The 27172-nt window shown below is 38.0% G+C and overlaps 1 protein-coding gene across 4 annotated transcripts in view; it reads left to right on the top strand.

Moving 5' to 3' along the window:
* Window positions 1-27172, top strand: part of ARHGAP32 (Rho GTPase activating protein 32) — a 191967-nt gene that overhangs the window by 134987 nt on the left and 29808 nt on the right. For 3 of the 4 annotated variants that reach the window (XM_070457389.1, XM_070457388.1, XM_070457390.1), the window contains one exon: window positions 1740-1821. In XM_070457389.1, coding sequence (XP_070313490.1) covers window positions 1740-1821 — 82 coding nt within the window. Of the gene's footprint in view, window positions 1-1739; window positions 1822-16456; window positions 16792-27172 lie in introns of those variants that run through there. The other variant, XM_020887649.2, reaches the window with a different exon arrangement.

The following is a 27172-nucleotide window of genomic DNA, read 5'->3' as shown; positions in this document are numbered from 1 at the left end:
TTATAGTCATCTGTTTAATCCTCATAACAAACCTTATGAGTTAGGCACAAGATCATTATGTTTAGCGGAAGAAACTCAAATGGAGCCTAAGTTATAAACCCAGCCTAGTAAGTGGCAGGCCTAGAATAGAACTGAGGCCCTCTTAATCCTGGGGCTAGGTGCATGCTCAGTTGCTTAAGTCGTGTCCAACTCCTTGTGACCCCATGGACTGTAACCCACCAGGCTTCTCTGTCCATGAAATTCTCCAGGCAAGAATACTGGAGTGGGTTGCCATGCCCTCCTCCAGGGGATCTTCCTGACCCAGGGATTGAACCCATATCTCCTGCATTGCAGGTGGATTCTTTACCCACTGACCCACCTGGGAAGCCCCAATCCCCGGGTTACACTTAACCATAAGTAATTCCCTTAGAAGTGGTTTGTGTAAGAGAGAATGAGAAGGATTTTTCAAATTGATTCTCATCTGGTTCTAACCAATCTTGGAAGAATTTCTACTTGTTGGTTAGTTAAATAGGAAGTTGAGTAAAATATGGTATAGAATTTCACCAATAAAGCAGATACTTACAACATCATTTTAGAAGGCAGTGCATATAGGAACTTTAAGATCCTTAATCAAATCTTTTAAACAAGCTGATAGTTTATTAATAAGCCTTTTCAACTCATGATAACTGGTTTCATCTTCATAATTTCAAGAGCTAACGTAGAATATCGATCAAGAAATTGAAGTAAGAATGCAACAAATTAGTATGTGAAATACTCCCACGCAGATGAAAATTATACAGCGCAGACCTTCACGATGAGTCAGACTCTTGGAAAGCTGTTCCTTTCTTCCCCAGAGTCTGTCAACAGAGGGATGTACAAAGTGATGTAGTTTTCTTGTTTCAGCTTTAACATCTGCTGCTTGGCAGCCCAATCATATTCCTATCTAAGAAAACATCTATAAATATTGGTAAAAATTTCCTTTTTACTTTTGTTTCCCGGATCTTCATATCTGTATTCATTCTGCTGGCTATGTAGTATCTCTGGGTGATCTGGAGCTCAGTATTTTCCTATCACAGCTCCTTGGGGGGTCTTCCTAACACCACAAGCAATTTGCTACCAGGTCAGTTTGGTGTGCTTTTTCAAAGCCGAGATTGGTTGTTTTCTTCTCTTGCTTCCCCACTTATCCACACACTTCTGACCCTTTACCAAGAATGAATACCAGGATTTTAAGTGAGCAATCGTTTCGTCAGGTTACTTTAATTTAGTCTTGTCATTTTTCACTGAACCTATGAGAGAATGAAGGAAAAATACACAAAAAAGTTGAATGTGGTTTAGTGTTGCTTTGAAAAAAAATCATAGAGAAGTCAGTAAATATGAAAGTGGGCAGTAGAAGTGTTCACACAACTGGATTGAAATTTCAGCAAAGTAAATTATTAACAGGTATAAATTATACCTCTTGCCATGCATAGCTTAATATCAGACTAAATATTTTAATTAGAGTAAAAGAAGTTTGGGAAATTAAAAGCTAAAACTAGAAAAGAAGACTTTTTTAGGCAAATAAAACACATGACTCTATATACTCATAGCAACAGCTTGTTTTATTTGTTTGTATAATTGGCATCATCAGTGATTTAGAGTCTTGGGATAGCAGAATCGCTGGGAGGGGCTATGGAGCACATTACTGGAATTGAATTGGCAATGCTCACACACTGGTCTGTTCCCTGGTTTAGAATCCTCTCTCTGCTGCCTTTCTTCTTTAGGTGGGACTCTTCCCTGGACACTGTGTTGAGTTAATTAATCAGAAAGTTCCCCAGTCAGTGACCAACTCAGTGCCAAAACCAGGTGAGTACTCTTTCTCATTAGTGTGGTTATTTACCCACTGCTTAAAGATCCAGATTTTCTCTTCCAGTCAGGCACGCAGCTTGTTTAGCTGTTGTGTTCATTGTCATAATATGCATTCTTAATTTTAATGTGGTTTTGATTTTTAGTGTATTCTTTTTTCTCTGTTGATCATTTCACAAAGGTTTACATGCATTGAGAATTTTAGGCGATTTTAAGAACTGTTTGCTCCATTAAGCTTTGTCATTATTTGCTTTTGCAATTATATAGTAGGAATGTGGCTAATTAATGAGCAAAATGATAAAAGAAAATGCCAGGTGTAAGGACCTGACATGGAGATAATATGATTAGCTGAAAATTAATAAATGAAGGGAAAATATATCATCAGTGCCTATGAACATCCAAACTATTTTAAACAGCATTTCTTATTACTTATATAATGTATTTACAGTGCTGCATAAGTGTGTGGAATATTGTACAGATATGTAAAGCAGTGTGTTGCAGGGAGTAAAAATAAAAAACAGTGGAAACTTTTGTTTTTATTGGGGTGACTTAATCTGGACGAATTTTACAGAATACTTCATCAGGAACTTTTTAATCTGATGTAAATTTTTGGAAAGAAAATAAAAACAAAGAATAAAGAATTTAGAAGGAGGAGAAAATGATCAAATGAATTTCTCCTTCCGCCTTACTCTCCCCTCACCCTGAGATTCTCAGTCTCTTTTCAAGGCATTTTTATCCTCTATTAAATCCCCCTTCTTTGACCAAGCTTGTTAAGCATCAAACAACACTGTCAGAGAGAACTTACTTATTCATTAGTGGTTGTGATGGCTGTAGTTTTCTTTTCTTTCTGACACGTCGCATCAGTAACTTGAAAAAAAAAACTCCTGTGCCCACCAGCAGACAATGCTTCTCCTCTCCCTCACCCCAGCTCTAAGCAACTGCTGATCTACTTTCTGTCTCTAGAGTTCTCTGAGCTAGACCTTTCACACAAATGAAATGAATCATACAAAATGTAGTCTTGTTGTAACTGGCTTCCTTCACTTAGCATAATGTTTTCAAGGTTCATCCATATATCAGTGCTTTATTCTCTCTTCTGGCTAAATAGTAGTGCATTGTATGGTTATACAGTATTTATTTTATCCATTCACTTTGGATTTCCATTTTGGGTTATTTTGAATAATGCAATAATTAGTATACAAGTTTTGGTACATATATATATGTTTTCATTTCTTGACTATGTGTGTAGCAGTAGCATTGCAGGGTCATATGATAACTCTGTGTTCAACCTTTGGTGGAACCCCCAAACTAGTTTACCTTTGTAAACCAGCTGCACTGTTTTACACTTCCACCAGCAGTATATATGAGAATTCAAATTGTTCCATTTCCTTGTTACTATATTTTTGGTTATTGTTGTCTTAGTGGGTATTAAGTGATGCATCTTTATGGTTTTGAAATGCATTTCCCTGATGGCTAATAATGTTGAACATCTTTTTATGTGTTTACTTATTACCCATTTGTGTGTCTTTGGAGAAATGTTCAGACTTTTGTCTGTTTTTTAATTTGGTTGTCTTTTTACCATTGGGTCATGTTATACATTCCACATACAAGTCCTTTATCAGATAATGTGATTTGCAGACATACATTTCCTCAAATTCTGTGTTTTGTCTTTCATTTTCTTGATGATATCTGTTGAAGCATAAATATTTTTTATTTTGATGAAGTTCAATTTATTTTTTTCTTTTCTCACTTATGCTTTTGATGTCTTATCTAAGAAGGTGTTGTTTAGCCCAAGGTCAATATTTACTTCTGTATTTTCTTTTAAGAAGTTTATAGTTTTAGATCTTCCTTTTTAGCCTACTACCCATTTTGAGTTAATTTTTGTGTATGGTTTTAAGGTTCACGTCCATTGGATATCCAGTTATCCGAGCATGATTTGTTGAAAAGGTTATTTCTTCCCTATTTAATTGACTTGACTCCCTTGTAGAAACTCAGTTGACCTTAGACACATGAAGTTATTTCTAGATTTTCAGTTCTGTTCCATTGATCTATATGTCTGTTCTTATTCCAATACCATCCTGTTTTGATTACCATTGCTTAGTAGTAAATTTTGCAGTTGGGAGGTCCTCCTACTTTATATTTTTTCAGGATTGATTTGGTTTTTCCAGGTGCCTTGCAATTCCACATGAATTTTAGAATCATCTTGTTAGTTCTAAAGGAGATGGTTGGGATTCTGATAGGTATTTATTGAATCCACATATCAATTTGGAAAGTATTACCTTCCGGCCAGTATTTAAGTCTTTCAGTCCTTGAACGTGGGATTTTTTTTTCCATTTGATTAGATCCTTCACGTCATTCAACTTCTTGTAGTTTTTTTTTTTTTAAAGTTCTGCATATCTGTTGTTAAATTTATTTTTATTCTTTTGATGCTTTTGTAAATGGAGTTGTTTTCTTAGCTTCATTTTCTTATCATTCATTGTAAGTGCATAGAAATACAATTAATTTTGTATCTTAATCTTGTATCCTGAAACTTTTTTTTTTCCATTTATTTTTATTAGTTGGAGGCTAATTACTTTACAACATTGCAGTGGTTTTTGTCATACATTGAAATGAATTAGCCATGGATTTACATGTATTCCCCATCCCGGTCCCCCCTCCCACCTCCCTCTCCACCCGATCCCTCTGGGTCTTCCCAGTGCACCAGACCTGAGCATCCAACCTGGGCTGGTGATCTGTTCCACCCTAGATAATATACATGTTTCAATGCTGTTCTCTTGAAACATCCCACCCTCGCCTTCTCCCACAGAGTCCATAAGTCTGTTCTATACATCTGAGTCTCTTTTTCTGTTTTGCATATAGGGTTATCGTTACCATCTTTCTAAAGTCCATATATATGTGTTAGTATACTGTAATGGTCTTTATCTTTCTGGCTTACTTCGCTCTGTATAATGGGCTCCAGTTTCATCCATCTCATTAGAACTGATTCAAATGAATTCTTTTTAATGACTGAGTAATATTCCGTGGTGTATATGTACCACAGCTTCCTCATCCATTCGTCTGCTGATGGGCATCTAGGTTACTTCCATGTCCTGGCTATTATAAACAGTGCTGTTATGAACATTGGGGTGCACGTGTCTCTTTCAGATCTGGTTTCGTCGGTGTGTATGCCCAGAAGTGGAATTGCTGGGTCATATGGCAGTTCTATTTCCAGCTTTTTAAGAAATCTCCACACTGTTTTCCATAGTGGCTGTACTAATTTGCATTCCCACCAACAGTGTAAGAGGGTTCCCTTTTCTCCACACCCTCTCCAGCATTTACTGCTTATAGACTTTTGGATAGCAGCCATCCTGAGTGGCGTGTAATGGTACCTCATTGTGGTTTTGATTTGCATTTCTCTGATAATGAGTGATGTTGAGCATCTTTTCATGTGTTTTTTTGCCATCTGTATGTCTTCCTTGGAGAAATGTCTGTTTAGTTCTTTGGCCCATTTTTTGATTGGGTCATTTATTTTTCTGGAGTTGAGCTGGAGGAGTTGCTTGTATATTTTTGAGATTAATCCTTTGTTGCTTCATTTGCTATTATTTTCTCCCAATCTGAGGGCTGTCTTTTCACCTTGCTTATAGTTTCCTTTGTTGTGCAAACGCTTTTAAGTTTCATTAGGTCCCATTTGTTTATTTTTTGCTTTTATTTCTAAAATTCTGGGATGTGGGTCATAGAGGATCCTGCTGTGATTTATGTCGGAGAGTGTTTTGCCTATGTTCTCCTCTAGGAGTTTTATAGTTTCTGGTCTTACATTTAGATCTTTAATCCATTTTGAGTTTATTTTTGTGTATGGTGTTAGAAAGTGTTCTAGTTTCATTCTTTTACAGTTTTCCCAGCATCACTTGTTAAAGAGGTTGTCTTTTTTCCTATATCCTTGCCTCCTTTGTCGAATATCCTGAAACTTTGTTGAAATGTTTATGAGTTCTGATAGGTTGTTAGTAGATTTCTTGGTGTATTCTATATGTAAGATCATGTCATTTGTGAATAGACATGTTTACTTCTTCCTTTCCAATATGGATGTTTTTTATGTCTTACTCTTGCCCAGTTGCCCTGGATGTGTTACAGTGTTGAAGTTTTGAGAACAGGCATCCTTGTCTTACTTTTGACCTTTTAGGAGAAGTCATCTAATTGTTTATTGTTATGCAAAAATTTTTAACTGTGTGTTTTTCCTAGACGCTCTTAGTCAAGTTGACAAAGTACCCTTCAGTTCCTAGTCTGTTCAATGATTTTATTACAAAAGGATGTTGGATTTTGTCAGCTACCTTTTTCAGTGTTATTTTGTTTTTGGCTGTGCTGGGTCTTGGTTGCAGCGTGCACTCTCCTCTAGCTGTGGAGAGCGGGACGACTCTATTGTGGTGTGTGGGCTTCTTGTTGCTGTGGCTTCTCTAGTTTTAGCAGCATGGGCTCTGGGGCGTGCGGGCTTCAGTAGTTGCCTATCTCAGGCTCTAGTGCACAGGCTCAATAGCTGTGGCGCATGGGCTTAGTTGCTCCATGGCCTGTGGGATCTTCCCAGACTAGGGATCGAACCCATGTCTCTGGCATTGGCCGGTGGACTCTTCACCACTGAGCCATCAGAGAAGCCCTGTCTGATACTTTTTATCCATCTGAGATGATCATGAGTTTTTGTGGTCGCTGCTTTAAAGTTACCAAAATTCTATATCAAAAATTTACTGTTATTTCTTGTATATTATTTTCATGTATTTCTGCTATAATAAACTTAACTTTTATTAATTATAAAGTCTTAGCTTTGATTATGTTACCTCAGATATACTGTAAACTGTTTTTAAAAATTAGCTTAATATTGGGGAGGGAGGTGGGAGGGTGGTTCAGGATGGGGAACACACGTACACCCATGGCTGATTCATGTCAATGTATGGCAGAACCCACTACAATACTGTAAAGTAATTAACCTCCAATTAAAATAAATGAATTTTTAAAAATTAGCTTAATATTGGTATTGTATCAAATGCTTTCTCCATGTTCTGAATATGAAAGTGAATTTCTAGTAGTGATAACCTCCAGCACTTTTAAAACTTGAGAAAGTTAATCAGTTATTGACAGTCCTGGAAAATGGGTTTCTGTGAATAGACCTGTATGGCGTTGTTAATTCTAAATTACTAGTGATGTGTAATGATAGCACACCTTCAAAAGCTAATATTTTATCTTTGGTGAGCAACATTGCAGGGCCGGCATAGGGAAATGTGCATTCTTAATACATTTTGAAAAGGATAATGTGAGTTCTATCAGCCTCAGGCTTGTTTCACACTTTAAAACTGTCTTTGCCTTCAGTACAAATAACTTGAATGTTCTGTTTATTTTTAACATTGCCATCTGTCACTGTGAGATACCAGGTCTGAAAGATGGAGCTGTAGTTTGAGACTGCAACTTAAAGCTCCCTATATTATTGCACAACAAGGGCAATAAGGAACATTTTCCCTTTGGAACTCTTCTTAATGTTCTCAGCATGACCAATTATTTGTGTCTGTAAAAATAAAGTTAATGAATCACCATGTCCTGACCAAGATAGCACGTATCCATGGTACCTTAAGGAAAAGGGCGTGTGTGGGGTTGGGAGGTGGGGAGGAGAGTTGAGAGGAAGCAAGGTAAACGCTTGTTCCAGAGAAACTGGCGTTTGTTCCGTCCCCGCAGGTCCTGCTTTGACAGCTGATGAGGCTGAGGTGAGTGGGAGGAAGAGGAAGGAAGCGCATGAGGACTTCTGTGTGTGTCCCCTGCTTGGCATTTACTGAGCCGTTATTTACTGATGTCTTTCTTCAAGTTTTCAGCCTTCTCAGCTGTTGCCTCCGCAGATGTTTCTTTTGCATACGTCTCTCCTCCTCCACCCCTTCCACGTCACTCACCTCTCTGATGTTGGCTTACCATCCCCTCTCCAGCTCCTGTGCTTTCTGCTGACCTCTTTTCTCTGTGCAGCCTCTCTTAAGCCCATGAATTCTCCAGTTCTCGTAGCAGGTGTTTTCTTTCTAGGGTCAACATGTGGTCTTCATTAATTTCCATGGTTGAATCCCCCATCTTCCCACCTTATCCACCTTTTTTCTTCTAGGAAAAAAAGAAAGAGGGAGTTTGGGGAGGGAAGGAGTGGGCAGAAGGTGAAGAAAGAGTGAAGAGAAAAGAAAAGCAAAGCTTACTTTATGGGCATGAGCTTCTAAAAATGGAGGACTAGAGAATTTAAACAAACCTCCCCTCTGAAAATAGAAAATCTGGACAGAAATATAAAAATATAATATAGTCTCTTTGAAGCATTGGAGAGTTAATAAGGTACTGAACAGTTACTGAGCTAAGATGAAGCAGAAGAAGGAGATCCAGAGAAGTGACCCCAGTGTGTGGGGGCCTGAGCCCTCAGGGTGTCAGTTGATGGAGCAGAGAACGTCCTGGTGCTCTCAGAACAACACATGAAGTTAAGAGCCCAATAGGGCCGAGTTGTTGATGATGCCCCAAGCTCTAAGTTAGGAGTTATGTTGAAATTGACAACTGATTCTAAATCGATTCTAAAATTTGTATGGAAATGCAGAGCCCAAAATACCTAAGACAATGTTGAAGAACAAAATAGTGGAAACTTAATATTATAGATATCAAGACATATTATTAAAGCTTCACTCATTAAGATACTGAGGTTGATACAAGGATAGACGAATAGTGATAAAGAAGAAAGTCCAGGAACAAACCTGTGTACATGTGTTAATAGATACTTGATTTATGCACTGCAGAGCATTGTGAAAATGACAGTCATTTCAGTAAATGGTGCTGCTGCTGCTGCTGCTAAGTCACGTCAGTCGTGTCCAACTCTGTGTGACCCCATAGATGGTAGCCCACTAGGCTCCCATCCCTGGGACTCTCCAGGCAAGAATACTGGAGTAGGTTGCCATTTCCTTCTCCAGTGCATGAAAGTGAAAAGTGAAAGTGAAGTCGTTCAGTCGTACCCGACTCTTCTCGACCCCATGGACTGTAGCCTACCAGGCTCCTCCGTCCATGGGATTTCCCAGGCAAGAGTACTGGAGTGGGTTGCCATTGCCTTCTCCGAAATGGTGCTAGATCTTGAAAATTATAGATCTGTATGTGAAAGGTGAAACAGCAAAACTTCTAGAAGAGAATACAGTCGAATATCTTCATATTTTCATGATCTTGAAGTGAAGAAGTGAAGTGGAGTGAAGTCGCTCAGTCGTGTCCAACGCTTTTCGACCCCATGGACTGTAGCCTGCCATGCTCCTCCATCCATGGGATTTTCCAGGCAAGAATACTGGAGTGGCTTGCCATTTCCTTCTCCATTGTGATCTTGGGTTATACATAAAGCAGTAATCCTAACTGAAAAGCTTAATTATTAAACTTAAAGTTCAGAAAGTAAATTGTAATATACTATTAAGATAGTGAAAAGGGCAAATCACTAAGTGATAAAGATATTTGCAGCACACTTATCTGACCAAGGTCACATAACCAAAGTATGTAAAGAATCAGAAAAGGAGAGATAAACTGATTTTTTTTTTTTAGTTGCATGAAAACTTGAACAACAGATATCATGATGCTGAATAAACACACCACAAGTTGTTCCACATCATTAGTCTTTAGGGAAATGCAAATCAGAACTTTATTAACTCATGAAAACACACTCACCAGAATGCTTAAAATTTAAGAGTAGCAATACCCAAAGTTGGCAAGGGTGTAAATCAATGGGAATTCCCATACACTGCAGGGTAGTGTGATGGGACAAGCAGTGTTTGGCACTGCCTGCTAGGTTGTACACGTATATACCTTGTGACCTAGCAGCTCCAGTCTTGGGTGTATATGTAGTATGTTCATAGCAACCTTATTCCTAATTGTCAAAAAACTAAAGAGTTTCAAAGGTATATCCACAGTGGGATAGATAAATAACGGTGTGTTCATTCAGTGGATTCCTCCAGTGAAAATGAGTCATGGCTATGTGCAACAACATGGATGAGTCCCACACAAAAATATTGAGGGAAAGAAGCCTGATTTACCTACGTACTTACACTGTATAATCCCGTATATGTAAGGAGAGAGTTCAAAGTCATGGAGTTCGGCAATGCTGTGTGGTGATAAAGTTTAGGCAGTGGTACTTCTGAAGAGGGGAGTGAGCAGGTGGGTAGGAGGGAGGATCTGGAAGTGCTGGTAATGCTCTGTCGGTCCAGGTGGTGATTATACAGAGGCGTGATGACATGGAGCATCTTTTCCTGTGCTTATTGGAGAAATGTCTATTCAAGTCCTTTGTCGATTTTTAATTGGTCACTTCATGTTTTTTAAATATACCTCCCATCCAGGTAAATCGTCCTTACGGTATTGCTTTAATACACAAAGGTTGAAAATCACATTCTCAAAATAGATGTTTTACTTCCGGACTGTGAAGTACTCTGCAGCCCTCAAAAGAATGAAGTAGAAGCATATGTGCTCACCCAGGGTTTTTTTTTTCCTGTGATGTGTTATTAAATGAAAGAGCAAATCACAGAGCAGTACAGTCCTGTTGTAAACTCATAGAGGGTCAGGAGGATGCATCCCTCACTGGAAAGGCGTGTGAGATTGCAAATATAGCAACAGACATTTCTTTTTTTTTTTTTTCATTTGCTTCTGTACTATTTAACTCCTTTACACTGATCATATGTTACTCTTTATAGACTATAATCTCCCCTTCGCTCCACCATGTCCAAATAGGTAATTTTTAAGGTCTTAATGCAGCCACCCCATAAATAGATATTTTGTGAAAGCAGATTTAACGCAGAGATTTTATTTAGTTTATATACCTATGTAAAAGCAGGACAGACAGGCGAGAGCACAGGCTTCAGCCTTGGGTTTTAATCCTTGCGCCATGTTTTACTGTCCCTATGCACGTCATTTGACTTCTCTGATTTTTAATTTCCTCATCTAGGAAGTGAGCCAAGATTCATTTGAAAATTAGATATAAAGCATTTAAAGCTCCCCGGATACTTAATTACTATCAGCTATTATTATTTTATCAATTTATGGTTATCTACTATGTTATATCATTTAAATTCAGGAGTGTCTAAAATTAGGTCTACATAGTTTATGTAGATAACTTATTTAATGTGTTATTCATTGGTATAAATTTACATGTAAATATTTCACAATATACCTGTAACAAACAAATTGCAGTTGCTTTCATGGGCCCATGGTATGGAAGGCAGCTTCTTTGGATGGTCACTTGAATAGAGTTTGCATCATAAATTTTTTTGTTAGCAGACATAGAAGGAGCTGAGGTTTTCATTTTGGGATAAGACAGTGATCAAATGTAATGCTAATGAAATCCTTACATTCATTTAAGAAGTAGTTTCTAAAGCAACAGCCTGGATTTTTTAGAGTAATTTTGAAATTAAAAAGCCCTTCTATTCTTTTAGAAAACTGGCGCTTCAGAATCTTGTTTTTGTTGTTGCTGTTATTTTATTTGCAATTTTGCCTAATTATAGTTTTTTTCCTTTATGTTCACTTGTTTGTTTCTGGATTGTTTGTTTTCTTCTTTTGAGTGTGCAGCACTTTGCTCTTCTGTAACCCTGCTTCCTCGCATGTCACTTTAGCATGAGGCAACCACTCTATAGCAAGTGAAAAGGTTCCGGGTTTTTACTTCACCCCACGTGGAACATTGTATTGAATATTCTTCCCATTGAACACATGCTTGCTTTATTGCTCTGGAGGCAAATGTCTTAGAAATCAGATATTAAAATCAGTGCCCTAGGAGGCATTGCTGTAAGATTTAAAGGAGTTCCAAAATGCTAGAATGCCCAGGTGTTTTTCTCTCCAAATACATCGATACATCAAGATAATACTTTTCTCACTCTCAGGGAAAAACAGAGAATTCAAAACACCACATGTTTGTAGTTGCCTTAGACTTTTCAAATACTGAATTTTTATTAAATTGGACCTTGAATCTCGATACAGCCTTGCAGGATACTAAGTATGCAGAGTGTATTTCTGTTCCCCACACACCCCTTTTTAACTAGTAGAGCAACTCAGAAGACTTCCACGATGTGCCTGAGGTTTCACAGCTGGCCTTGGGAAGTCTTCTGACCTCTCCTGGTAATCACTGCCCACACTGGCCTTGTACCAGGTGGATTAAACTCATTTGTGATTGTTAAACTCAAAAACCAGAATTTTCCCACCGCAGAACACTGAATAGAGGTAAAGTTTATTGTTTTGTCTCCCCAAACATTTATTTAATATCTTCTGGTTTTATTACAACAAGAGAAAATAAAAATGTAATTCTGTAAATGAACAGAACAGTAAGTAGGGCAAAAGAGGTGTTAAAGGGGAAATAAAGATGAGTGCTTATCAGAACCTAGTTCATTTGCTAGTTTTGTTTCAGCCATCATTCTAAGCCTCTAATTAATTAAAAAAAAATCTTTCACTGCGTATAAATATCTCCTCACTGCACATAAAACGGACCTCCAGACTCGACTCTGCTGCGTCATTTCCAGCCCTGCTCCTCCTCTGTCCTCTGGTTCTGCTCTTTCTCCTTGTGCTTGCAGGGCTCTGCCCTGGTGTCCTCAGAACAGACCATGTGGTCATGCAGCTTTCCCTCTGCTCCTGCTGCCCCTACAGTCGAAATGCCCTCCTTCCCACTCCCCCCGAGTTGACATTTTCCTTGTATTTAGACTCAGGCCACAATCTTCTTGTGCATGAAAGCTCCACTGACCGGCTCTCCCTGGCCCATCTCTCCCTGACCATTATCCCCAGGCCTGCGTCCTGTTTGCCCCCATGTCAGATCTAATAGCAGCTGTTTTCCTTGCTCACTAAGTTGCCATCTCCTCACTGGTGACAAATGTGACTCATTCATCCTTATTTCCCCCACAGGGTATGTGCACAGTGGATGCACAATTAATGTCTGTGGATTTAGTCTTTCTTAATATTTACTACTAAAATAAAACTTTAGAATACAACCTTTATAACGTGTAATCCCTGACTTCAGAAAACCTCAGTGATTACCCTTTGTGCCAGAATTATATACTAAACCTTTAGTATGGAATTTTAAGATGCTCCATAAAATACTGGAACATTTATGTTTGTAACCTGTTTTTCCCCTTTCTCATCTCTACTCGGCATCAATAATATGTTTCCTTATTCTCTGCTTGGTTGTACTTTGATTTCCCCTGCTTCTCTGCCTGTGGTCTGTCTTCTGCATGAGATGACTTTCTCTGTTCTTCACAGAGGCTCCTTGGGCCTCTGCTTCACAAACTTGAATGTACATTCAGTCCACCTGAGAGAGAGAGTTAAAAACTGTAGCTCTTGATTCACTAGGGTGGGGCCTGATTTCTGTATGTCTAAGAAGCTCCCAGGTAACTCCTTAATACTGGTCCTAAGACTATGTTTTGAATAACAAAGGACTACAGCCTACAGTAGCTGTTCCTTGTGTCACTTATTTGGAAACAGAGTATAGTAATAAGTTAGCTTATTTTGAATTTTATACGTCACTTTTTGTGTGTCTTTTTTCTTCACTTAGATTTGCTTCTGGATAGATATTCTATTGTATGTTAATTTTCACCTTTTATACACAGCATTTGTTTTAAAACAGTTGATCAATAATTATGAATAAGAATAATTTCTACTACTAGTATCGAAGATGTTTCCTAAACTCCCATTTAGGCCTTAGCCAGTGTTTGGGGTAGGTGCAATCTAATCCTTGCCATATATAAAGCAACTTTTCCATTTCTGGTTATTTCCACTGTTCATTCATTCAGTGATCAAACATTTACTGAGTGCATGCCGAGTATTAGGGCTAAAATAGTGGACACAACAAACAAAAATAGTGTCATTTTGCTGTTTGTATTCAAGTTGATGAGAGGGAAGGAAAAAAGGCAAACACATTAAACATACACTAAGGTAGGTAAGTGCTGTGGAGAAAAACGAAGCCTAGAAGTGAGGTTAGAAAGTACTGGGATGTGGTTCCTGTGGGGCTGTAATTTCAGAGGAGGAGGGTGGAGTGGTCAGGGAGGGGTTCATTAGAAAGTAATGTGAAAGTCGCTCAGTTGTTCTCTGTGACCCCATGGATAGTCCCTGGAATTCTCCAGGCCAGAATACTGGAGCCTTTCCCTTCTCCAGGGGATCTTCCCAACCCAGGGATCAAACCCAGGTCTCCCACATTGCAGGCGGATTCTTTACCAGCTGAGCCACAAGGGGAAGCCCAAGAATAGTGGAGTGGGTAGCCTATCCCTTCTCCAGGGGATCTTCTTGACCAAGGAATTGAACTGGGGTCTCCTGCATTGCAGGTGGATTCTTTACCAATTGAGCTACCAGGGAAGCCCCATTAGAAGGTAACTTTGGGAGCAAAGACCTAAAGGAGATGAGGAGTAGAGATGGGAAGAGCTTCCTGGAGAGGAAACTGCAAGTGTAAGGACACTGAGCAGCATGTGTCCGGGCTTGTTAAAGACTCAGCAGGAAGGCCGGTTTGACAGGAGCAGTGAGTGAAGATGTGGGTGACGTCTGGAGGGCGGAAGGGCATCAGATTCTCCTCGGGGCTTGGGTGCCACTGTGTGGATTTGGACTTTCGTTTAAAGCTAGATGGGAAAACGTGAGAAAGTTTTGAGCAGAGAAAATTCAATCATAAAAATTACCCAAATTATTAAAACCCTTGACAGTTTGTCTGTAAATTCTACCAGTTTCATGGTCAGAAACATCCAGAATCAGATCACATCTTGCTCCTTCAACAGTAACCCTCCTGGTAGAATGACTAGAAAGTAGCCTTTGCCTTCCCAGAATTCTCTTGCTTTCCCCACTAGCCACACAGACCCACCATAGTTCTTCACAGGAGAACCTCCATTTTGTAAAATGCAAGAGGAACATAACAGGTGACCTCTCCTGTGCCATCAGCAGTCATTGAAAGACAGAGCATGACGCTTGTTTGTGAGCCCATTTTAAACTTTGTATTTTGGAACAACTATAGTCTCAGACGAAGTTAACCAAAATAGTTCAGAGAGGCCCCATATCTTCAAAGCCCAACTTCTCCCAGTTGTCACATCTCACAAAACTACACTGCACATCCTCAAAACCAGGAAATGACACTGTCACCATGCAGTGAACCAGCTTAGACTTGAGTCCACTTTCACCAAGTTTTGCACACACTCATGTTCTTACCTGTATTTTTACATGGCAGAAAGTGCAGCCTCTGAGTTTCAGGTGAGGCTTATTTTGTCATTCTGCTGCACTCAGGCGAGCTACCGTCGTATTTACTCATCCCATCTGTGCTCGTATGTTGGGGAGCATGAGGGGCTCTTGAGTTGCATGGAGTGTCCCCCAGCTGGCTTTTCCACAGCAGGGACTCCCCTTCCCCTTTCTTCCCTCTCCCCTGCCTCTTTCTGTTGGGCCCCTGCCCTTGTGTCTTCAGTGCTGAGGAAGGGAGCGGGGAGGAGGGGTGGCTGTGCCTTTTCCACCATGAATAAACTCTTGGGAGCCTCATTTCCTACTCATCAAAATCCATAAGTCCACAGCTGTTCCAATGGTAAAAAAAATCCACATGTTTTGTTCCTGCCATGCTCTGGATTTCTCTGTAGTCTCTCATATTGTGAGATCACATCAATTCATTGTTTTTCTTATTGTGGCCTACCATTTATCAACACTCCTTTGTTCAGAACTGCAACCAGAGAGGAATGATAAATACTCCCCAGGCATCTTAAATTCAACAATTCCTACTTGTGTGACCTTGGCTTCCTCATCTCTAAGATGGGAATAGTGTTCTAATCAACTTCATAGTGTTGTAATGAAGACTGTCTATACATTATTTAGAATCTTTCTGACAAATGAAACATCATTTCCTTTACTAGAAACAAGTGTCTGAACATGGATTTATATTGGTATTGATGAAAAGTCATTTAGAACAGAAAATATTAATTTAATATGGAAGATATTTAATATTAATAAATTAATATTAAATTGTTATATTAATTTAATATGATTGGAAGATATTAATTTAATATTAATATTTTAATATCTCCCAATTCATTTAATTTTTCAAATCTAGTCGGGTTAACAGTGCAGTACTGCTATTTAGTATAAATATTGAATCTTTTCTGGCAGTGCATAAAGGAGGAGGTCATAATCAGAAACATTTAATTCTGGATTTTTTTTGTATTGAAGTATGGTTGATCATATGCAATTCTTATTTTTTAATTCTGAAAAAAACTTTTCAGGTTTTAAAACTTTTCATATGCATATTAAAAAATTGTGCATTCCAGTCTCAGAATTTTTCATGCAAAGGCAGTATACATTGATGATTTTTTTGTCTTGAGTAGAAAACATTCACCACTCATTATCAGCAAAGATATTCAGAGTTATGTTCTCCCAGCCTGTCGCTGCCAGTTTAATGATTCAGCCTTTTGTAGACAGTACTTCCTGCTAGATCAGTTTTTTTTTTTATTTTAATTGGGTGTAAATACCATCATTTTTATAGGATACACTGTCTCCCATATGGATAGCAAATATAAACAACTGAATAGTCAGTGACTTTTTAAAAGGTTAAAGTCTTAATCAAGTATCAGTTTAGTCCTAGTGTTTTCTGAGCAGAAGATATGCACCTGTGTGAAGTGGGTGGGTGGAGTTATCCTGGCGAAGCCTGTTCTGCAAGTGTAGTTGGGCTGGGCGTCTCTGCTGTGTTAGAAAGCAGGACATGCAAAGAGAGGATTAAGCTCCTGCAGGCAGAGCTCTCCCGTGCACACAAACCACTCTGCTTGACTGAAGACCAGAAACCGGCGCTGAGGAAACTGCTGGGAGCAGAGCTGGAACCTCAGCGTGCTGGGAAGGTCTGAGTGGGAGTCACCCCGTGGTGGTGGATAAGTCTGAGCCGGTGTGATTGTCATTCACTCTGCACGGAATGCAGAGCCACGGTGTCCTGATGAGCCTCCTGCCAAGTGCAGCCATTTGGAATAATTTTAATTATTGACCCTAAAACCTGTACCACAGCAAGAGGTAAGGACATCTCAGTCAATTATTCAAGTGTTTGACAAATATTTCAGAGACTATTTTTTATATTGCATTTGGGCACATATTTCCTTGACTGCTCTTAGGTGACTGGCTAATTATTTAACTCTCCACAAATGGAATAACTGAGCTTTAACCTTTGGCATGGTTGTAGAGAGGTGATCATTTTCTGAAGTAGATTTAACTATGTAGGTAATTATCTCTTACTTTCCTAGGTTCAGGAAATACTTATTTTAAAATTTCAGATCAGCTTATTTCTTAATGCTTTCCAGACCTCAGGTTAATGTACAAAAGTTTGCATGTTAAAAGAACATATCTGTTTCATAAGCAGCAAATATATATTATATTTAAATTTTTTTTCCCTGCTGGGTAAATAACATCTCAGTTATTGACAAATAGAAAATAGGTAACACTGATTTACTGTAAAGAATGTGGTAGTCTGTATAGACTGTTCAAATTAGCACAAGGAAGTAATCCTTTTGCCCTTTTATCTTCAGGCATTTTTTTTTTTTCCTCGTTGGCATTAGTAAAGATAGGTCTCTGTATCCATGATATATTTGCATTAATTTTTTTTTCCCTCTTCGCACAGACTTTCTTACCATCAGGGTAGTACTCCATATTTATATGGCATTTCTTCAGATCTTGGTTATAAATACTTTTCATTAAGCTAACATGGAGACCACAGTTTTCTCTGAATCACAGACTAGCCCTGTTAAGAAGTTGACCATTTTTCTTTTCTACTACTGTTTAAATAATATTGATGTTTTGATTTTCAAAACCACAAATGGAGAAAGCTCAGAATTCAGAGCTCCTTTTCATGGTCAACTTTTAAAGAAGCACCAGTTGCTCATATGAAAATGGTTTGCGACTGTAACTTCTTTTTTAGCATATTATGTAGTAGTATATGATATTCAAGATGAGAGAGCAGAAATCTAAAGTTTCTTAGGTTAAGTTTGCACATAAGACAGTTAACACAGAAACTAGAAAGTGGTCCTGTGTTTATTTGCACCTTTCCTTAGTGACCTCAGCCCTGAATTTAGGAGGTAAAACCAGATATGATCAAACCTGGTTTGTAAAGCCGACTCAGGTTCTGGTTGGCCCTGTACCTCGGAGGATTCTGCAAGTGTTCAGAGAGATTGCAGTGGTGAAACAACTCCTGTTTATTGACACATGCAGAGTTAAATGGTTGGCATCTGTAATTGCATATCAGCATTGTAGTAACCCTGGGTGATAGATATTGTTATTGCCATTCTCACTGTGTGTTTGAGGGAACTGGACTTAAATAGGTCATTTGCTCAAGACCTTGCATGTGGGAAGTGATTAGAGAGTGGATTCCAGCCCTCAGGTCTCTCTGACTCCAAGGTCCAAGTTCTTATTTCAAAGGTCAGATCTTCCTGGGCAGGCTTCTAAGGCATCTGCCTTCACATCAAACTTCATAACTTAATAAAGTGCACAGGGTTTTTTGACATCAAAGTGAATTAGATTACATGGTAATCTAATAAAAAATAAAAATTTCAAGAAAAGAATTTTCACACTGTTAAGATTAAGGTTCAACATGTGCATATTCCTAGAACTTCAGCAACATAATTTAATTTTTATTGGAGTATAGTTGCTTTACAGTGTTATGTTAGTTTCTACTGTATAGCAAAGTAAATCAGCTATACGTATGTCCCCCCTTTCTTGGATTTCCTTCCCATTTAATTTTTTTTATAGTTCTCTTACTTTTGATGTTACTGAATTCCTAAGAATCTGTGCTTATTCCAATCTAATTTATAAGACAGATATATAAATCAGTGTTCTCTTAAAATAGTACTAGTTTTTAAGCTACATGTCAAATAGTACTAGTTCACCTTGGAAAAATGAGAGCCCAGATTATTTAAAAATCCTCAGCAGAGATGCTTCTACAGTCTTTTATTATAACCCATTCTAGTATTAGAATTCTTTAGTGTCAGGAATTTATATCCACCTCATGTTTCCTCCCACTCTCCTCTGCTAAAATGCAAATCTTTTTGTTCTGTATTTAGAAATGAAATTAGTCAAGAGTCTTTTATATAATAACTAAGGTGGTAAAGCTACTGAAATAAAAAAATTTTTTACTTTGTTTTTGTACAGAGTTGAGGAACAAAACCAATCACATTTATTGTTTTAATTTGTAATTTAAAATTTAAAAATAAAAGTTAGTACCAGTTTTAGCAAGAAAAATGTAAAATTTATTTATATTACCCTAAAAATCACATAAGCTAAATTTGAGCCTTCTATCATGTTTGTTACTAAAATTTCTAAAAGTAAATGTATGATGTAAATAATAAGACTGTCCTAATCATACCCTGATGCCCATTTTCCCAAGGAAACAGTGATTTTTGAAGGTCTTATCATAGCGTACCCTTCATGGTTTATCTGTCACTGTTTATGTCCTGCCCTGGGAAGAGCAGCAGTATGAAGTTGCTTTAGTTTCACTGTTAACCCTGAGAAAGAGATATTTTTATTCAAACACCTCTAAGGATTTTAGTGGAACACAGACATGCTGTTCCACCTAAGAATTGTGTTGGATATTCTGAAGAAGCAGTTTGTTGCCAATTTTCTGCTTCTCTTTTTCCTAATGAACTGTTCTTATCTCCTCTGTGTCTGAACAGCTCTTCTCTAAAATTTACTACAGATTTATTTTCTAGATCTATTAGTTTCATCCACTTGCATTCCTGTCTGTTATGCCTTTTGAAATGCCTCCTTCTCTTTGCTCTGAGTAAATGGAGACCTGTCTGACTTACGTAACTGTTAGTAGCTTCCACTCACTCTGTGTGCACGCAAGCTCAGTTGCCCAGCTGTGTCCGACTCTTTGCGACCTTGGGGACTGTAGCCTGCAAGTCTCCTCTGTCCATGGAATTCTCCGGGCCAGGATACTGGAGTGGGCTGCCATTTCCTCCTCCAGGGGATCTTCCTGACCTAGGGATCTCTTGTATCTCCTGCATTGGCAGACAGGTTCTTTACCATGGCGCCACCTGGGAAGCCCCATCAATAGCTTTCCAGGTTTTCAAACAAGAGCCATTACTGTCAGAGCTATTTTATATTCAGCATTGCATGTACAGGACATTTCTCAAATACCTGGTTTCCTCCTTTGAGGTTGGAATGTACAGATGCCAGAACTCTTCCAGCGGCCACATCCCAGAACCTCATCCTTGCCCTGGGCTGGTCCCCGGTGTTACTCCAGCAGCTGTCACACACATCAGACTGAGAACTGTGTTTTTTCTGTTACTTCCAAAATTGTTTATGATAGATTGAGCAAAAATGATTCTGTACTTTCTTATTCCATAATAACTTCAACAGTATGTTATGATTTAATACTCAAATTTATCTACATATTTTCTTGGACATCTACTTTGGGATGGGTAGGGGCCAGTGAATCCCAAGGCTGAAATTGCTTTATTCTTGCTTTAAAAACTAGCAGGAAACTCAGTAGTTCCTAGAGAGACAGTAAATATTTTACATTTTGAATATATCAAGCTGATAGAATATAAGTTTTCAGAAATGCAGGATGTATAGAAAATATTCACATTTTTTTCTCTTAGTATAGTGAACTCCTGAAACCTAGTTAAAAAATTAATCTTTATAAAATACATGGCACTTTTTCTAGTAAAAACAGTATTATAAATGGCCACTGTAGTGCTCACCAGGGACTTGCTAACAGATCAGAGAAACAGTGCATCGTATGACATGAGCAACAACTGTTAGTTTTTAACAATTAAAGATAGTATGCCTGTGCTTCAGGTTCTGGATATAGTTACAAGCATGCTGTATAAATGATGTACGTAAGGACTCCTTATTTCTAAATTTTCATGGAGAAAAATAAAGCAATTTAACTTAAAAAAACTAAACTTGATATACTGTGCTTGAAATAGTAACATTTAACAATGGTCTATTTTAAGTTTTTATAGCAGCCTTTTCCAGGATAATTTAGAAAGCTGAATGTATTTTGTTATTTAGCTGTCCAGTGGAATTTTAAATTATGTCCTTTTTCCCCTCCTGATAAATTTTTCTAAAGCAAAGACATTTCCCACAGACTCTAGCGCTTTCTCTGCTTTTTTAACTGTATACTTTCTCAGAGTGTTTCTTGATTCCTCAAGTATTCCCATTGAAATCTAGAATTTATATACTGCCTAGTTGACCTTCTCATGCTTGATATTATTAAACTGAGATCTAAACTAGCTAATTACCTTGTCTGAAAGTTTGCAGCAACTTTTTGGCAAATCAGGACTTAAACTACATCTCTGCGTTCCTGGTCCAGTATGCTTCCACTTGCTCTTGCCTGCCCAATAATAGGCATGTTTGGATGGGCAGCCTTCATTGGACCGTTTTATTATTGACAGTTGAAAGTTTAGTTGCTTAGTCATGTCCGACTCTTTGCAACCCCATGGACTGTAGCCTACCAGGCTCCTCTATCCATGGGATTTTCCAGGCAAGAGTACTGGAGTGGGTTGCCATTTCCTTCTCCAGAGGATCTTCCCGATCCAGGGATCGAACCTGGGTCTCCCACATTGTAGGCAGACGCTTTACTGTCTGAGCCACTGGGGAAGTCCTTGTTTTATTATTAGAAAGACCTGAGAGCTTTCAGTTTCTGAGCTGCTGGTTTAGTATGGTTTCTCAATCTTCAAATAGGATTGCTAACATTTTATCCTTGCTGAATATTTTTACCACGTACAAAAGCTATATATGTAGATATTATAGAATAGCACCAAATAAACTAAAGAAAAGGAATTGAATTATGAGATTAGGTCGAGCTGGATACAGGAAAGGTATAGAAAGAAAAGGTATGAAGTATCATTATTCTGATAACCTTATTATATTTGTTATTATTTTGAATGTAATGGGAGATGAATTAGATTTTATTTAGTATACCTCATCTGACAGAAAATTTGAATGATCAGATACTGGTTTGTATTTGAATTTAAATCATTTAGAGTGTGAGGCTAACTGAATTTAAATTAGCTCATATAAAGCACTGAAGCATAGTAGACCCTCAATACATGTTAACTATTCTATAATGTTATGATATTACTCTAATTTCTAAGTTTTCCTTCAGGTTTCATTGGAGATTAGGTTTAGGGTTCAGTTTGTCTTTTTCTTGGCTTTGTAGGACTGGGAACAGGCCAGTGAGACGGCAGGTCTAACAAGACCAGAAGATGTATAGAAATAAAAATAGAGTCAGTGACAGAATTTCTTAGATGCGTCCTTATTCCATCAAATGAAAACCTACTTTGAGTTTGGTTTGCAAGAAACTATCAGAGGGTGTTTTTTGTAAGACTAAAAAAGATACAACAACAGAATTATTCATGCGTATTTTCAGTCATTGGATTAAAGAAGTTCTTTTATATCATTATATCTCTTTATTTATATTAAAGCTCTTCTATATTATGAGAAAAGAAAAGTTAGAAGAGGTTCTATGCCTCAGTTACTGGAAAAAGTGGGTTTTTTTTTTTAGTTCTGTTTATTTAATATTTGAGTCACATATAATCTAGCTCATCCAGAATTTTTTCTCTAAAAGTTTGTCAAATTATTACTCTAGTGAATCAGTTTAATTTCCAAGTCCATTTATTTTCAAATAAAAACTTTTTTGGTTTAGTGTAAAATTAATTGATAAACTCAAAGCTATAAACTAAGTAAGAATTATGTCATATTTTTTCCAGCATGAGTGCTAACTTAACTGATTCAAAAGTTATGTTTCTGAGTTGCCCACAGATCCTTTCAGGACATAGGACAGTGCATGCTAAAAAATAAGTTGATTTTGACAACTCTTCCCAATATTCCTTTTAATAAATTTGAAAATATTAAGCAGCATAGTTCACCTCAGCTATTTAAGACTGTCACTGGAAAGATATGGCATGTTTCTTTGCTTCTATTTAAGATCATGAACCTATTATAATTTTTCTATGTTTAAAATTCTTTATGTACACTTGTACCGTGTAGAATTCTTTTATGTTTGAGTTTTTTATTGAAAGGCACTGCTGATATGTTTACAGGATTCTTGTGTTTATTACCATTTCTAAGGGAGAATTTTGCCTTGGCTTAAGGCTTTAGTGTTTTATGTTGCCACTTGCCTCTCCAGTCTGGTGTACTCATTTACATCCCTGCAGCAGATACGGGGCAAGCGGGAACACAGGAGGTTTATCACCTGAGTATAAAAGCAAAACTTTAAACGTACCTATGGTTGTCCCCAGTGGCTCATTGATAAAGAGTCTGCCTTAAATGCAGGAGATGTGGCAGGAGCCTCAGGTTCAATCCCTGGGTCGGAAAGATCCACTGGAGAAGGGCATGGCAACCTACTCCAGTATTCTTGCCCAAAGAATCCTATGGACAGAGGAACCTGGTGGGCTATAGCCCATAGGGGTCACAAAGAGTCTGATGTGACTGAAGTGACTTAACACAAGCAGGATGGTTGTCACATTCAAAACTTAAAAATTAAACAAGGCAAACTAAATGATTATCTTCATAGATACAGAGAAATCATTTGATCAAAGTCAACATTTGTTCGTTTTATGTATTTTGACAATTAAGAATAGGGAGTTTTTAAAAAATCTGTTTACGGTTTCTATCCAAAAACCCAAGAAAATTGTATTCTTAATAGTGAGATATAAGCAGTCTATTTAGATCAAGAACAAGATCATCATTTATTCAAGGTTCAGTAAAATTAGACAAAAAGAAATGGAAAGGAAGAAATAAATCTGTGTTACTTGCAGATAATTGTCTATAAATCCAGAAGGATCTCCTATCAGATCATTAGAAGTAATAACAGAGTTGAGCACGGTTGCTGAATGAAATATAAATTAATACAATGACAACAGCAGCACCTAAATTTATTAAGTTTTTTTCTGTTCAGCAGGAGAAAAAAAAAACTTTATATTTAATTGTCACAACAATCCTGTTAGGTAGAAGAAGAAAATGAAGGTCTGAGAATTGGGTACCTTGTCCACGATCACACAGCTGGAAGCTGCAGAGGTGTGATTGGGATCCTAGTAATCTGACATACCATGATACCTGTGTTTCTGTATTGTCATTGTTGTTGTTCAGTCACTCAGTTGTGTCTGCCTCTTTGTGACTCCATGGACTGCAGTATACCAGGCTTCCCTGTCCTTCACCATCTCCCGGAGTGTGCTCAAACTCATGTCTATTGAGTCGGTGATGCCATCCAACTATCTCATCCAGTAGTCAGTTATTAGATTTTTTTTTTTCTTTTTTGCATTTCCCAGTGGTAAAGAACCCACCTACCAATGCAGGAGACTTAAGAGATGCCTGTTCATTCCCTGGAGAAGGACATGTCAGAAAGATCACTTGGAGAAGGGCATGGCAACCCACTCCAGTATTCTTGCCTGGAGAATCCCATGGACAGAAGGAGCCTGGCAGGCTCCAGTCCATGGGGTTGCAAAGAGTTTGACATGACTGAAGCGACTTAGCATGCACACACATACACATCATTTACAAGTAGTGTACAAATCATTTACAATAACAATGAAAATCTCTGAAGAATGGCTATAACAAAAATAAGTAAGACCTTTATGGAGAAAGATTAGAATAATTTACTGAAGGGCATAAAAATATCTTAAATGTAGAGATATACTGAGTTCATGGACAAGAAGACTCAATATTGAAAATAAGTCATTTTCCTCAAAAATAATCTGTAACGCAATGCAGCTTCAATCAAATTCCCCAAAGTGTTTTTTTCCACCTATAATTAGAGAAGCAGATGCTACAATTTATATGAAAGAGTAAAGGGCTAAAAATATAAAGCCAATTTTGAAGAATAAGAAAAGTGGAGGGGCTCATTTTTCCAGGTATCAAGACCTGTAAAATGCTAAAAATCAAGCAAGTGGGGAATTGATGAAATGAGAGACTGATAGAATTGAGAAAACTCAGAACAGACCCCTCACACTATACACATTTGTCATGTAAGAATTAACCTTACAAATCAGTGAAGAAAGGACTGTCCAATAAAAGTGATGAAATGATTGTGTAAAGAAAAAGGTAGTGTGCTTATACATTGTCCTAAACATACAAAAAAGCTTAAAATCAGCTTAAAAACCTTTAAAAAGTGAAAAAGTTTAGGAAATAAAAACTTTAAAAGAAATAGGACAGTATGTTTATGACCTCGGATAAGGAAAGATATCTTAAAACATAGAACCATATACAAAGACATGATTAAAACTGTATACAGGACAAGCCAAAGACTGGGAAACATGTTTGTGACAAAAGTAACTGACAGGGGACTCATTTCCAGATTATATAAAGGTCTCTTGCCCATCAGTAAGAAAAAGACAGCCAGATAGTAAAATGGGCCAAGAATGTAAACCGTTATTTCACTGATGAGGAAGACAGAATGACCAGTGAACATGGAACAGTGCCTAAGCATTAGTAAGCATAGAAATGCACTTTAAAGTGGAATATAATATGTCATACTGATGAGATTAACAAAAACGAAAATGTCTGATAGAACTAGATAGAACAAAGAAATGAAGAGTGAAAAATGTAAGTATGTCCTATGGGAATATTATGTTGGCAAATTGTTCTAGAGACTATTTTAGCAAAGCTGAAATATGGTTGATAAGTAACATGCTGTACGGTCCAGTTATCCTCCTCAGCGTGAGTGCCAGAGACATTCTCTCAGAATTATGCATCCCACCTCTAACTTTGTCTGCTTGGCCATCTGAACTCATTAGAAATCTCAGAACTCGAGGCATATAAGCAAAGAAACCTAATGCAGAGCCCCTTATCTGGCACAAATCATCTTCTTTTAATTTCCTGAGAAATTCCTTCAAGCTCAGACTTCTCTCACATCACTCTAGAAGATTCCTAAGACCCAATTCAGAGAACTCTGATTTAAGTGAAATATTATAAGAAAAGAAGATTTCTTAGGATTTGCTGGAGAAATACTGTACTTATGTGGTTAGAAACACCTGGTGCCCGCCTCTCTGTGTCAAGGTTTCCTGAGCCCCTATGAGCTGATTGTCGGTATCATAAAGCTTTACCTTGGAGATACTAAAGTAAATACTGCTAAAACTTTTAACTACTGGAAGGACTGGTTGGGTTGGGTTTGTGTCAAGCCTTGAAAGAAGACTGCAAGTGTGAAATCATGTCTAAATGATATGGAAGAAGATAGCCTTGTGGCACATGCTGCATTTTAACTCTTGGCTAGGGAATGGTGGCTCAGATTGGTAAAGAATCCGCCTGCAGTGCAGGAGACCCAGGTTCCATCCTTGGAGAAGGGGATGGCAACCCACTCCAGTATTCTTGCCTGGAGAATACTATGGACAGGGAGCCTGGCAGGCTATAGTCTGTGGGGTCACAAAGAGTCAGACATGACTGAGCAACTCACACTTTGCCATTTATAGGGAATTTGAACAGACGGTGGTGTGATTTGCTTTTGTGTTGTGTTTTATTTTTTATGCATTTTTTTTCTGTGAAAATGTCACTGTTATCATTTTCATTTCTCGAACCCAGCATATTTGGTGGACTTTAACCCTAACACACTCCCCACTGCATTTCAGGTTCCTCTGCTGAAGTGGGTTTATAAGCACTTACCTGTCTAAAGCCAGTCCCGACTGCTCCTTCCTCAGAAGTCTCCTGGTTTCTCTGACAGTAGTCCAAACTCTTATTCCTATAAAGGGAGTTTTACTGAGCAGCCTTGGGTCAGGAAGATCCCCTGGAGAAGGGAGCAGCTACCCACTCCAGTATTCTTGCCTGGAGAATCCCATGGACAGAGGAGTCTGGTGGGCTACAGTCCATGGGGTTGCCAAGATTGGACACAACTGAGTGACTAACACTTTCACTTTCACTTACTAGTTTAAGAGAATGGTTGGAGGCAGTGCAGTGTCCAAAAGAAAACTTCTTTTAGCCATTTTATTGTCTAAGAAATGGGGAGGAAATATAAAGTGAAGAAAAAATTAGTGTGAAGAGACATGTATATTTGGAAGTGTTTGTTAGATTTTACACAGACCGTCTGATTTTGAATCCTGGTTCCATGACTTAGACGTGTTACTAAGCACTCTGTGCCTGAGTTTCTTCCTCTGAAAAGGGGGTAATAGTAGTCTTTTCCTTATAGGGTCCTGTGAGAAATGAATGGTTAATAAATATAAATGCTTACACAGTTGCTGGCATGTAACTAAGCATAAAATAAATGCCAGCTGTATCTGTGTTATTATTTGTTCAGTATATTGATGATAATATAATCAAATAATAATACTGGTATTATTATTTATTTGTGCTCCTCTGCTCTGTGAGCTCCGACAGCAAGGAGCTGGCCTCACCTGCTCCCTGCCATACTCTCAGGGCTGAGAACAGTTCCTGAAATGTGGTAGGCACTCACGTGCTTGTTGCTAAATGAATA

This window comes from Odocoileus virginianus, chromosome 28, assembly GCF_023699985.2.
Source record: "Odocoileus virginianus isolate 20LAN1187 ecotype Illinois chromosome 28, Ovbor_1.2, whole genome shotgun sequence".
In the NCBI taxonomy this organism is placed as follows: Eukaryota; Metazoa; Chordata; class Mammalia; order Artiodactyla; family Cervidae; genus Odocoileus; species Odocoileus virginianus.
The sequence above is the reverse complement of the archived record's forward strand: the minus strand, read 5'-3'. Positions and strand labels throughout refer to the sequence as shown.